Source organism: Littorina saxatilis, linkage group LG4 (genome assembly GCF_037325665.1).
Source record: "Littorina saxatilis isolate snail1 linkage group LG4, US_GU_Lsax_2.0, whole genome shotgun sequence".
NCBI lineage: Eukaryota > Metazoa > Mollusca > Gastropoda > Littorinimorpha > Littorinidae > Littorina > Littorina saxatilis.
Window position 1 is genome coordinate 47,959,924 of NC_090248.1, and position 14,588 is coordinate 47,974,511.

At 42.5% G+C, this 14,588-nt stretch overlaps 1 protein-coding gene across 2 annotated transcripts in view; it reads left to right on the plus strand.

Annotated features, from left to right (window-relative positions):
- Positions 1-8,834, plus strand: part of LOC138964937 (uncharacterized) — a 42,974-nt gene extending 34,140 nt beyond the window's left edge. For both annotated transcript variants that reach the window (XM_070337019.1, XM_070337020.1), the window contains 2 exons: positions 2,401-2,646; positions 3,899-8,834. In XM_070337019.1, coding sequence (XP_070193120.1) covers positions 2,401-2,646; positions 3,899-3,963 — 311 coding nt within the window. In that variant the 3' untranslated portion in view covers positions 3,964-8,834. The remainder of the gene's footprint in view (positions 1-2,400; positions 2,647-3,898) is intronic.
- The last annotated feature ends 5,754 nt before the right edge of the window (positions 8,835-14,588 follow it).

A 14,588-nucleotide genomic window follows, 5' to 3' on the forward strand; every position in this document is an offset into this window, starting at 1 on the left:
TACAGCCAAGATGGCCCGCAACCTGTATAATTGCTATCGACGGAAATCGTGTTCGTTTTTCTTTCCGCAAATCTTCGCGTTGAAAAAAATGTCTGCAAAACTATGGTTTTATTTAGTTTTAGTCTGCCTCTGACGTCACGTGGCTAAAAGGAGGGAAGTCCAATGTTCAATCGATACATACTATACTCTTCAGACTAGTTTTATAAGCGAGAGAAATGACAGTTCAAAAGTTGAAGCTCAAGGAGACGTGGAGAAACCAATGTGTGTAGAATAAATGAAAGCCTGTTTTGATTAACAAAATAAATGACTGCATGAGTTTGTTTGATTGTTCTAATGAGGGACCCCGATTCTATTTGCTTTAGATTCGTTTTGAATGTGTAAATATTGAATGCGAATCTTGGAAAAAGCAAGTGTTCTTGGAAATAATTTTGCTTGATCTCACAATCATGTTCTAGGGCGGGGATGTAGCTCAGTCGGTAGCGCGCTGGATTTGTATCCAGTTGGCCGCTGTCAGCGTGAGTTCGTCCCCACGTTCGACGAGAGATTTATTTCTCAGAGTCAACTTTGTGTGCAGACTCTCCTCGGTGTCCGAACACCCCCCGTGTGTACACGCAAGCACAAGACCAAGTGCGCACGAAAAAGATCCTGTAATCCATGTCAGAGTTCGGTGGGTTATAGAAACACGAAAATACCCAGCATGCTTCCTCCGAAAACGGCGTATGGCTGCCTAAATGGCGGGGTAAAAAACGGTCATACACGTAAAATTCCACTCGTGCAAAAAACACGAGTGTACGTGGGAGTTTCAGCCCACGAACGCAGAAGAAGAAGAAGACAATCATGTTCTGCTACAGGCCCCTATATGTGAGAATTAAGCGTCTTTTGCGCGTTGCTCTCATTTATTCATGAACTTCTCCAGTTGTAACTAGTAGTCAGTCGCCCAAGGACCACTTGGGTCAACCCGACGGGGTTGGGGTTGCTACCACACTTTTTTGACAGATTTTAACAATAGAATTCTAAATCTAGAGTCATGGGGCTATTCGTTATACCGCTTTTGAGAAAAACGTGGTTTTGTGTGCGTATTTTCCTTCTTTGTGCTTACGTTTAGAGGGTTGGGTTCATTAAGCGGACATAGAAGTTGAACCTTGATACTTTGTAGCTAGTTCAGCGTTTTATTTATTCCTCTGAACTCCTGCTCTTGGGTTTAATGACCTCTTTCGTATGTTATTATAGACGGGCGCAGTCGCGTGGTGGTAAGACGTCGGCCTCCTAATCGGGAGGTCGTGAGTTCGAATCCCGGTCGCTGCCGCCTGGTGGGTTGAGAGTGAAGATTTTTCCGATCTCCCAGGTCAACTTATGTGCAGACCTGCTAGTGAACCCCCTTCGTGTGTACACGCAAGCACTAGACCAAGTGCGCACGAAAAAGATCCTGTAATCCATGTCAGAGTTCGGTGGGTTATAGAAACACGAAAAAAACCTGCATGCCTCCCCCGAAATCGGCGTATGCTGCCTGAATGGCGGGGTCATACACGTAAAAATCCACTCTTGCTAAAAACATGAGTGAACGTGGGAGCCTAAGCCCATGAACAAAGAAGAAGAAGTATGTTATTAAAACTTCATTTTATGGATAAAATTGAACGACCTTCACACAGAGAAAACGAAGCCAGGCTTATCAAGACTGCGCATTCAAAGTACACAGTGCCAGTTATGTTGGTCGTGACACTATTCAGTCCGGAAAATACTGCAGGAATCACAGACTTTTCTGATCTGGCACCAACCACATTGTAGTCTCACGTGATGCTTACTTTTAAATCAGAACCTACCGAACACCAATAAGGAGGGGAAGTTGTATCAGCTTTTGTTGCTCTGTTCATGCATTCCATCTCCTATTCACTTTAGTTGTAAATGTGTCGATTTCTCTGTGCTGAGTTCAAACAAAAAAAACACAAAAAAATACCGAAAGAATGAAGGTAATTTATGTATTGAACAGTTCTTATTGTGTACAGTTGTTTCGTGATGGTTTCGCAGTTTGTAGTGATAATGTTATGATAACGACTGTATGGCTGCTGCAAGGTAAAAAGTTGGGAAATCTCCATAAATAGCTCCGCGCGAGGCTCGTCATCAAACTGAATGAATCTCAAAGTGTTCGCTCTTCTCTCAATATATGACGTCACTTCCACTGGGCTAATTAGAAAAACTTCCAAGAATTGCTTGACTATAGTAGCTCCGCGAATATTCCTGACCGCTGGTGACTTTGGTCTGAGAATCTTACGACATTCCAGAGAAAGTTGATATTGCTTCGCTTGGGGAGTATTTTAACGTCAACAAAGCTCATTCCCACACATTTTGATCTTTTCTAATCTTTTTTAATCGTGACATCAATGTATACTTTATGACGTGCAGACCCAATGACGTCATGGCAGAACCCGGCCGCGCGCTTCCAGTACTCGGCGGACGGAGTGAGACGGCTGCCTGACCCTTGCTTCAATTACCTTGTGACGGGTCAGCTTCAAGGTCGTCTACCCGGTGACCTTGGCAAGCTTCAGCCCTCGGCCAACCTTCGCAAGTCGTGGATGAACAATGAGTTCCACATGCGAGCGAAGGAGAACTTCCGATACTGGCTCAACGAGAGACCCACTCCTACCCAGTGTGAGTACAGTGACAGTGTACAATCCTCCCCCATCCCCTGTGGGAAGCGAGCGGGGTGTACACGGAGTGTGGACGGTGTGTGTGTGTGTGTGTGTGTGTGTGTGTGTGTGTGCGTGCGTGCGTGCGTGCGTGCGTGTGTGTGTGTGTGTGTGTGTGCGTGCGTGCGCGCGTGCGGGCCCGCGCGCGCGTGTGGTGTGCGTGTTTGTGTGTGTGTGTGTGTGTGACATAGATGACTGGGGGGCAGGGTCGAGGGGTTCGAAGGATTAGACGCGTTTAGGGACCGCAAAGCTAAGACGTGTTTTGAATCGGGCATGAAGAAGGTGCCTCTGTCTGTCTTCCTGTCTCTCTATCCGTCTCTGCTTCTCTTTCTGTCTGTGTGTCTGTGTGTCTGTCTGTGTGACTGTGTATCTGTCTGTCTGTCTGTCTGTCTGTGTGTCTGTCTAGATCTGTCTGTGTGTCTGTCTGTCTGTCTGTGTGTGTGTGTGTCTGTCTGTGTGTCTGTCTGTCTGTGTCTCTGCAGTCTGTCTGTCCGTCTGTCTGTCTGTCTGTATGTCTCCCTCTGTCTGTCGGTATGTATATCTGTCTGCCTTTCTCTGCTTGTCCGTCTGTCTGTCTGTCTCTAGATCTCTCTAGGTCTACACTTGCGCGTGTGTTTCGCTATATCTTTCTCCCTCTTCTCTTTAAATATGTAATACCCTTTCGATGGTTTCATTGTCTCTTTGATAAAACTGCCCACTTTGTCTTGGTTCATTAGACAGTGCTTTAGTGACAGCAAAACGCTTGCGGAGGGAACTTTAGCAATTGCTATTCACCTTCTTGGCATTAATGGCCACTTTTATACGCTTGTCCTCCGAGTTGAGGACAAATGTCACATTACCTGTGAGGTATTTTGCACTTGAAACATCCAAGCGAACAGCATTTACGTTTGTCTTGATCAATACCCGTACCCTTGATTGGACACGTTAACGGGTAGAGTGTCTTTGGAAATGCCATTCTACTAAAAGATACCTTTCTTTTCAGAACAAAAACACATGGGAATGAAGGTGTTGAGTCGCAAGATCAAAAGCTATGTAGAATAACAATGAACATTATCAGCATGAACTGAACTTGGCATGATACTGTGTCAACTTCAGAAGACCGTAGCTGAAACAAAATCTTCGTCATTGATAAAAAAAAGAAAAGAAAAAAGAAAAAAAAAGTTTAGCAATGTTTCACTCTCTTCATGTGTGCAACTGTTGCGTGTGTGTTGCAGACGGCAAGTACGGCATGGGGTCCGTCAAGACAGTGCTGGGTGTGGGAAACGCCCCCCGGACATAGACTGCCCCAGCAGTCTACCCGCTCCTGACAATGGACTCTTCCAAACCGACCCCCATCCATCCTCCTCCTCCTCTTCCAGGAGTTTTGCCAACAGTCACGTTCCTCTGTTTGAATCCAGTCAATATTTAAGAGAATGTTTTGGTTTAGACAAGATTTTTTTCCGAGAACATGGAATTGCATATTATAGTTCATCAGGAACGATTGGAACCACACAACAGGGCGGGGATGTAGCTCAGTCGGTAGCGCGCTGGATGTGTATCCAGTTGGCCGCTGTCAGCGTGAGTTCGTCCCCACGTTCGGCGAGAGATTTATTTCTCAGAGTCAACTTTGTGTGCAGACTCTCCTCGGTGTCCGAACACCCCCGTGTGTACACGCAAGCACAAGATGAAGTGCGCACGAAAAAGATCCTGTAATCCATGTCAGAGTTCGGTGGGTTATAGAAACACGAAAATACCCAGCATGCTTCCTCCGAAAACGGCGTATGGCTGCCTAAATGGCGGGGTAAAAAACGGTCATACACGTAAAATTCCACTCGTGCAAAAAACACGAGTGTACGTGGAAGTTTTAGCCCACGAACGCAGAAGAAGAAGAAAGAAGGACCACACAACAAGCTAAGCTTATACTCCAAGAGAATATTTTAATACCGCCCTTGAATTGTTTAGGATTAAAAGTGATTTGAAGCCATGCTGCGCTAACCTTCACAGGCAATGGTTTTGTTGGCGAAGGTGATTTTTGAAGAAAACCCTTAATTCAAGCTGAAGATTAGCAATGCCTGTGATTCAGAAACAACACCCCGTTTACTTTCCGAAGAAATATGAAACAGAGTTCTTCATAAAGCGGCGGAACATTAATTTGAGCTGATTGACATAATCGTGACGTCCGAAATTAGACTTCACCCCCCCCCCCCTCCCTAACGCCTTTGAAACATGCAAACAGACTTTTGTTTTTTTAGTGTACATTCTCATAATGTTGTGTTTGTGTGTTGTTGAATGAACTATTTATTTTTCTGGCGATTGAAGTGTCTCAATATCATGTTGTACCGGTTTGACCGATTGAAATTATCTGGTCAGTTCGCTCACCAAATTGTGATGTTTGATTTGTATACATGTGTAGTATAGAATTTGTACCAGTATCGTTTATTTATCATAAATTATCCTTTGTATGTGTGTAGTATAGAATTTGTACCAGTATCGTTTATCTTTCATAAATTATCCTTTGTACATGTATGTAAAGTCAGAAACAGATCTCGCGAGATTTGATATTTATTATTACACACAGTCCCTGGTTCCTTTGGAGGGAATTTCTGTCCAATCAAACTTGATGTCTTCTTTTGACAACGAGTTTTTAAATATGTAAATTTATTTCATCACTTTGTCCAATCATACTGTTGTCGTAAATTATTCTCCCATTATTTAACTGAGACTTAGAAGAATATCACGATATAATCATATTATTGTCCAAGGTCCGTCCAAGTTTGTACAGAAGATAATATCTTATATTGTCATATTATGTCAACTTATGACACTCTAATAGACGAAATATACGTGTGCGTGCGTGTGTTTCCCTGTCTTTTTCTGTGTGAAGGAATCTCATGTATAAGAGATGTGTTGTATGCTGAAAACCATATTATTTGATTATCTTTCGGAATATTCTTTTAAATGCCTATTCAGGGAAAAAGCGAGATATAGATTAGGGGTAAAAACTGCCATTCCAGATTGTCTTCTGTTACAACACTCCTGTATATAACTGGAAATTTCTAAAAAGCCCACACCTTTGTAATCTAAATAACCTGTAATTTGACATTTTTATTGCACTGAATATTGTTTTGGCACTATTTTTGAGAATGAGAAGCAGCGTATAAAATGCTCTCAAAATGAAGCACTTAAACGTTTGAAATTCAATCAATCAATCAATCAATCAATATGAGGCTTATATCGCGCGTATTCCGTGGGTACAGTTCTAAGCGCAGGGATTTTTTTTTAAATTTATTTTTTTATGCAATTTATATCGCGCACATATTCAAGGCGCAGGGATTTATTTATGCCGTGTGAGATGGAATTTTTTGACACAATACATCACGCATTCACATCGGCCAGCAGATCGCAGCCATTTCAGCGCATATCCTACTTTTCACGGCCTATTATTCCAAGTCACACGGGTATTTTGGTGGACATTTTTATCTATGCCTATACAATTTTGCCAGGAAAGACCCTTTTGTCAATCGTGGGATCTTTAACATGCACACCCCAATGTAGTGTAAATGTCATGAACATTCATTTGTATTTTTCCCCGGTTAGACCAAGAATAGTTGTTACAAACGAAACAGGTAAGTTGTAATAATCGACAGGCAATGGTATTCTAATTTTTCTTTTTCTTCTTGTATCGACACCATTGAGTCACTGTTATCTATTTTGGTTTGCCACTTTGAAACACCAACCAAGTTTGAAGGTTTTTTTCCTCTATCGCTTGAGGTGAATTTTTATTAAAATTGTTTGTTGTAAAGTGTTCTTTTTTTACCCTCGTTTTCTGTTTTATTTATGTTGCTGCTTTCATCGTTGAGTTTGTGTGATATTAGTGTAGTGTATAGTGTATTTTTTTGTTCGTTTTGACCAGACAACGACACCCAACACTTTTTTTTATGATCGACAGACCTCCTGTGAACAACAAAAGCCAAGTTGTCAGACTACAGAGGTGTGTTTTTTTTCGGAGAAAAAGGTGTTTGGATCCCTCGTTATTGTTTGTGTTCACACATTATTATAATTAGTTTGACAACCCACAACAAGGAAAAAAGGGGTCTCATCTTGCCGAATCAGTATTAAAAGATGTGTAAATAGACAATCCTTGAACGTGTGCAGTGCTTTCTTCTATGACAATCCTATTTCGTTCATTTCACTCTTTTAGAGTTGTCTGCCAAAGGGTTGTATCTCCTACGTTAAAGGTGGTCGTCTACATTTTTGCTTTTTTTCAAAAATCTTATGGTTAGATTTCGATACAAAATTATGTCAAATGATGAATGAACCATGGGGAAAAAATTATAGAAAAAAAAAATATGTAAAAAAAGATTTTATTTTTGGGTAGCGTGACTCACGCTTCCAATATTTTGTTTTCTGTTTGCTGAGAACGTGTGCTTTACCTAAAAATACTGACCAATCAAATTCATGTCACTATGCTTATAGCCACGCCAAAACAAGTGCAGCAACAGTTTGACACTGGAGCGCTGTCCACGCTTTTTTTAATTTATATATAAACGCACGAAATGCACGGGATTTGAGAGGAGTTTTGCGCTTGGCATTTTCCAAATAAGGATATCCTACTATGAGTACTACGCTGGAATACTACAATGAATTTTCAAACGGCTACACTGGCTTCGTCTTTCCTGATCGAAAGGGGGTGTATGTTGATAATTGTAGATAATAGACTCTGCATTTTAATGGTCAAATGGCGATTTCGGTATAAAAATGTAGACAAGGACCTTTAAGATTAGCGGCCATGCAACCCTTTGGCCTATAACTCTGTGCACAGCTTTTTTTCCCCCGTATTTTTGAGAATGTATTTTGTCTTTACTTTTTTTTAAAATATGTTGCTTTAATCTTTTATTCTACATTTGTTTTTCAGGAGGAACTTTTTGGAATGGCAGTTTTTTTTTCTTCATCAAGCAGTTTTTCTTTAAATGAACTGATGAGTTTTAGTGGGTTTTTTTTAATATTGTTATCATCATCTTGCACACAGAAAACATTTAAATGTCAGGTGCGTGAAAGAGTCGATTGACTTTCAACTGTTGAGATTGTTCTTGCCTTGTGTGGTTTGAATGTACGCGTTTCCATGCAAAATATGACTGTGTTGGTGTTTCTTTTTGTTGTCGTTTTTTATTGTGCATGTGTTTTTATATTTAGTCAAGTTTTGACTAAATATTTTAACATCGAGGGGGAATCGAAACGAGGGTCGTGGTGTATGTGCGTGTGTGTGTGTGTGTGTCTGTGTGTGTGTGTGTGTGTGTGTGCGTGTGTGCGTGTGTGTGGGTGTGTGTGTAGAGCGATTCAGACGAAACTACTGGACCGATCTTTATGAAATTTGACATGAGAGTTCCTGGGTATGAAATCCCCATACTTTTTTTCATTTTTTTGATAAATGTCTTTGATGACGTCATATCCGGCTTTTCGTGAAAGTTGAGGCGGCACTGTCACGCCCTCATTTTTCAACCAAATTGGTTGAAATTTTGGTCAAGTAATCTTCGACGAAGCCCGGACTTCGGTATTGCATTTTAGCTTGGTGGCTTAAAAATTAATTAATGACTTTGGTCATTAAAAATCTGAAAATTGTAAAAAAAAATAAAAATTTATAAAACGATCCAAATTTACGTTTATCTTATTCTCCATCATTTGCTGATTCCAAAAACATATAAATATGTTATATTCGGATTAAAAACAAGCTCTGAAAATTAAATATATAAAAATTATTATCAAAATTAAATTGTCCAAATCAATTTAAAAACACTTTCATCTTATTCCTTGGCGGTTCCTGATTCCAAAAACATATAGATATGATATGTTTGGATTAAAAACACGCTCAGAAAGTTAAAACAAAGAGAGGTACAGAAAAGCGTGCTATCCTTCTTAGCGCAACTACTACCCCGCTCTTCTTGTCAATTTCACTGCCTTTGCCATGAGCGGTGGACTGACGATGCTACGAGTATACGGTCTTGCTGAAAAATGGCATTGCGTTCAGTTTCATTCTGTGAGTTCGACAGCTACTTGACTAAATATTGTATTTTCGCCTTACGCGACTTGTTTTTAAGGTACAGTCATTAGATCTTGAACTGGTACCTAAATGAACATTTGTAATAAAAAATAAAGTCTCACCGCGCGATTGGATTCAGATTGTTTAAACTCAAATAGAAAGGGAATGGGCGGCAGTGTGTGTGTGTCAGTGTGTGTGTGTGTGTGTGTGTGTGAGAGAGAGAGAGAGAGAGAGAGAGAGAGAGAGAGAGAGAGCACGGGATGCTAGGGGAAGCAACCGAGAAGCTAGACGAACTCTGGAACAGACTTGGTTGTGTCCCTTGGCCCCTTTCTGTGAAGATCCTTCAGTCATGGAAGCAAAAAGTGAGGAAGGACCCTTACCATATTATACGTATTTAGAAAGTGAATGGAGAATGAGGGAAAAGGTATCAAGGCAAACACGACCTTTTCAACACTACTAAAAAGTAAAAGAAGATGCCATAACTTCGAGGACAAATGAAGGCATCGCTATTTAATCACCTCCTCGGTATAAGTCGTCAAGTGATGCTCCCCTTTGATGGAAAGTGATCAGGCATGTGGCTGGCAAATTCAGAGGGCCATTTCTGTATCAGTGTGATGTGCGAATGGCGTCACGCTTACTCTCGTGACACTCGTAAAGTCACATAAATTCACCTGATGGTTAGCATAAATTCACCTAATGGTTTTCCAGTTCAGTGCAAATCCCGTTGAAACTTTGCAGGAGGTACTACAAGTAAGACTACTGTACCGAGAAACAGAGACAGAGAGAGACAGAGACAGAGAATTAGAGAATGAGAGAGACCGACAGAGAGAGTCAAACAGAGAGACAGAGATAAAGACAGACTGCCAGAGACAGAGACAGACATTCTGGAGAAGGAAAAAGCACTCACTTAATCAGCTGCTACTTTGCAGATTAAAAAAGTATTGAGACATTTGGAGTAGCAATTTTGTGGCCCATTTCACTTTTATTGTGATAGGAAAAGGTCCTCTTGCTAACTCTCGCGACACTCGTAAAGTCACATAAATTTCCCGGATTGTTTTCGCAACCTGCTTCAAACGTATTTGACGCAAACACTTTTTACTGTTCCTTTATTTAAACTTTCTTTTGTTGAGAGACACCAAGCAACAAAAATGATGGGAAAGAACTTTCATCTGTCAGAAACGATAACGTAACCAACCTCTCTCCGGACACAACCTCCTTCTCCCCCCCCCCCCCCCCCCCGCCTTCACACAAACACATGCACACACACACATACCCGTCCAACCGGCCGACCAATCAATCAATCAATCAATCAACGCAGGTAGGTATGTTGAGTGAATATTTAGGATTTATTAACAGGGGTTTTCATCATGTGCTTGCATGTGTGTGCGCGCGCACACACACACACACACACACACACACACACACACACACACACGCGCGCGCGCACACACACACATACACACACACACACACAAACACTCACAAACACACAGGCGAGCGCACGCACGCACAGAGTGGTTTGCATACAACCCAAGCTCCTCCAACAACATCATCATCATCATCATCATCATCAGCAGCAGCAGCAGCAGCAGCAGCAGCAGCAGCTTCTTATTATCTTTTCACTTTCTCTTCGTGGAGTTCTTGTTCTGTTCTTTTTGCCCAACCATCTGACCGGGTTCTTCTTTGATGATAAGATGATTATCGTATTTCTCTTCTTGTCGTCTTGTTTATGTTAGTTGTTCCGATCTTGCGACTGACTGGAAAGTTGTCTTTGTGTCCCCCCACCCCCCCTCCCTTCTCTTTTTACATTTAGTCAAGTTTTGACCAAATGTTTTAACATAGAGGGGGGAATCGAGACGAGGGTCGTGGTGTATGTGTGTGTGTGTGTCTGTCTGTCTGTGTGTGTGTGTGTGTGTGTGTGTGTAGAGCGATTCAGACTAAACTACTGGACCGATCTTTATGAAATTTGACATGAGAGTTCCTGGGTATGATATCCTCAGATTTTTTTTCATTTTTTGATAAATGTCTTTGATGACGTCATATCCGGCATTTCGTGAAAGTTGAGGCGGCACTGTCACGCTCTCATTTTTCAACCAAATTGGTTGAAATTTTGGTCAAGTAATCTCCGACGAAGCCCGGACTTCAGTATTGCATTTCAGTTTGGTGGCTTAAAAATTAATTAATGACTTTGGTCATTAAAAATCAGAAAATTGTAAAAAAAATATTTTTTTTATAAAACGATCCAAATTTACGTTCATCTTATTCTCCATCATTTTCTGATTCCAAAAACATATAAATATGTTATATTTGGATTAAAAACAAGCTCTGAAAATTAAAAATATAAAAATTATTATCAAAATTAAATTTTCGAAATCAATTTAAAAACACTTTCATCTTATTCCTTGTCGGTTCCTGATTCCAAAAACATATAGATATGATATGTTTGGATTAAAAACACGCTCAGAAAGTTAAAACGAAGAGAGGTACAGAAAAGCATGCTATCCTTCTCAGCGCAACTACTACCCCGCTCTTCTTGTCAATTTCACTGCCTTTGCCATGAGCGGTGGACTGACGATGCTGCGAGTATACGGTCTTGCTGCGTTGCATTGCGTTCAGTTTCATTCTGTGAGTTCGACAGCTACTTGACTAAATGTTGTATTTTCGCCTTACGCGACTTGTTTCTTCTTCGTTTTATTCTTTTTTGTTCATTTGTTTGCTTTTCTGCTCTTCGCTCAAAGCGGTGGAGCTCTTTGCTCTTCTAGTGTTCCTTTGGTGGAAGCTTTTCAACTGGTACTGCTCATGTAAGAGCCACCGAGTAGTTTTATCGACAGACGTCCGTTAACATAGCTACAAGAAAAGCATCACTTAGCTACCATTCCGAAGCTCTCGGCAGCAGTCCGAAGCAATAAATCAACGCTTTCAACCTCGCTCCATCTTATCTTTTTAAACATCGTACAAGGTTTCTAAAGTAGGGATTACATTTTTTGTCTCGCCTCAGGGAACTAAAACAAGCCGCGAACAAAAAGTGGTACCCCTCGATAAGAGTTATCAGTTTTATGTCCAGTGATACCGGTGGTGTTCGTTTGGTAGTGAGGATATACACTCCGGGGGGAAGGTGTACGCCTGGTTTAATGCATATCGCCTTCTCCGCTTGGTCTCGCAGTAATTTATTGAACAGATGCAGGTATGTTGCAATGAGGAACGAGAGAGGGGGTTCTGTCGAACCGTCCCATCCCCTTGCGACCGTCTGATAAAGACAGAGGGAAAGCAATGTGATGATGCGCTGAGTTCTCCTCTTTTCAGCCTCCATCCCATTGTTCTTAGGGGGATATCAGGTGAGGGAAGGGTGTTAGGGAAGGGTTGGGGTAGGATGGAGGTAGGGGTTAGGGGGCAGATGGGAGGTAGATGCTGAGGGGGTAAGATGGGAGGGGGAGAGCGAAGTGGGGAGATAGGGGGTAGGATGGAAGCTAGGGGGGAGATGGGAGGTAGATGCTGAGGGGGTAAGATGGGAGGGGGAGAGGGGAGATAGGGGGTAGGATGGAAGCTAGGGGGAGATGGGAGGTAGATGCTGAGGGGGTAAGATGGGAGGGGGAGAGGGGAGATAGGGGGTAGGATGGAAGCTAGGGGGAGATGGGAGGTAGATGCTGAGGGGGTAAGATGGGAGGGGGAGAGGGAAGTGGGGAGATAGGGGGTAGGATGGAAGCTAGGGGGGAGATGGGAGGTAGATGCTGAGGGGGTAAGATGGGAGGGGGAGAGGGAAGTGGGGAGATATGGGGTAGGATGGAAGCTAGGGGGGAGATGGGAGGTAGATGCCAGGGGGAGGGGGGAGATAAGCGGGTAAGATGGGAAGTAGGGGCTTGGGGGGAGATAGGGGATAGGATGGAAGGGAGGGGCTAGGGGGGAGGTGGGAGATAGATGGGGGGTAGGGGCGATAGATGGGGGTGTTAAGGGGTAGGATGGGAGGTAGGGGCTAGAGAGGGAGGACTATACGATTATTTTACACTTTTCACAAGGTTCACTCCCGAGTGATGGTTAATGTGTGATTGATAATTACTTGCGGTTTAGAAGAAATGCTTCAGGCATAAGGGGCATATAAAGGGCGCAACGGCACTCACGTCCAAATATCTAACTATTGTCACTACAGACACGTCCATCTGGATGAGAAAACACTTAATGTCCATTAGCTTCATCAAGGTGCTCCAAGTCCTGAATTACTAACTGTGCTTACCTGCTAGTATGTCTAAAGTCCAAAGTTTCAAGAACGAACAAATAATGGCCATAGTGCTCCACTGCTATTCATCTTTAAAACTGAACAGCACCGTACACCTGCTGGTCGGAAAAAGGAACAGGAGGCGTACACCGCTATGGGTTGGCACCGTACACCTATTTTTCACACTTGCTGTCTTTGAAGTCAAAATTAAAAGCAAAACAATTGCCACAGAGGCAGAACTCTTGGGACAATGCTCCGCAGACATATTGTACAACTTGTTTGAACTAATGAAGCAGTAGGGGATTGCTTGAACTATCATAATAAAGCCAAATCTTCCCAAATCTTCCCAAAGCTAGCTTTTACATACGATTGGCACAAAAGTAAGTCCAAACTTCACATACAGAGAGGGCACCATATGGAAAGAGTTCACGTATTTGATAGAGACACGGTCTTTGCAGCTGCCACCTTAAAATTGCCAATATACAAAAGGCAGTTGCCGCATCCTAGCACATTTTGTGCGAGCATTTACCTTCGATCCGCCTTCTCTTGCCTCAGATTTTCAGCGGCGCGGGATATAGGCATTTAAACGGGCGTACACCTTCCCCCCCCCTCCCCCCCTCCCCCCCCCCCCCCCCCCCCCCCCCCCCCCCCCCCCCCCCGGCGTGATACATGTCCCAAGCTGCCAGCGTTGAAATGTTAGCACCTCCCGCTTCGGTATTGCCGAGTTGTTGCAAGAAGGGAGATGATCCATCTCAGTGACAGACGAGTAACTATTTTCAGTTCCGTTTATCAGTGATGTTAATGTAGGAGGGTGGACAGGGGGTGGTGGGGTCGGCAGTGCAGGTATCTTGATCCGTGGCTCAGGTGGAATTGAGAGCTGTGGATGATATGTCTGCTCGCTCAGATGGGAAGACTGACTGACAAACCAGATGGATGGACGGACAGATGACATACAAACTGCCGAAAGGACGCTCATGTTTAGCAGACGTACACAATATGTCTGAGTTTGTGGAGTCAAATGTCTTGAGATAGACATTTTAATCTAGGCAGTAATGCAAACAAACTGAGAGGGTGCATGATCGGTGATTTGGAACTGAATCTGCACGGAAACTCGCAGTCATACTCTATCAATCTCGGTCACTTTGTCCGTCCATTGTCTGCGTTCTCTCACAGCTGGTCAGTCAGAGTGGAGCATGTCCTATTGTTTTTTGGGTTTTATTTATTCTCTTTTTGTGGAGTTTGGTTGGTGTTTTTTGTACATGTATATGCTGTACATTACAGGACATCATATAAACAAGGGGACAAAATCAGGGGGGGGGGGGGGGAGGGGGGGTGATCAGGGCTTGGTGGTCGCAGTATCAAATATATGTTAAGAAAAAAGAGAACCTAAGGGTTACATCAAAACATGCATATACAAGCGCCAATCCTTGTAAAATGTATCTAATGTATTATTCATAACTGCGTTATACTTTTCACAAATAAATCTTTGCTTAAAACTTTTACTAAATGTCTGAAAATGAAATCTTTTTGTTCATTTTGGAAATATATACGTGGTGTTTGGCACAAATTACTAGCACATCAAAAACTTCATCAGTGACTACATTGTTCACCACTCCAAAAAGAACCAGTTATTTGGAAAGTTTTAAATTGTCACAATGGGTGCAGTTCGCCTTTAACC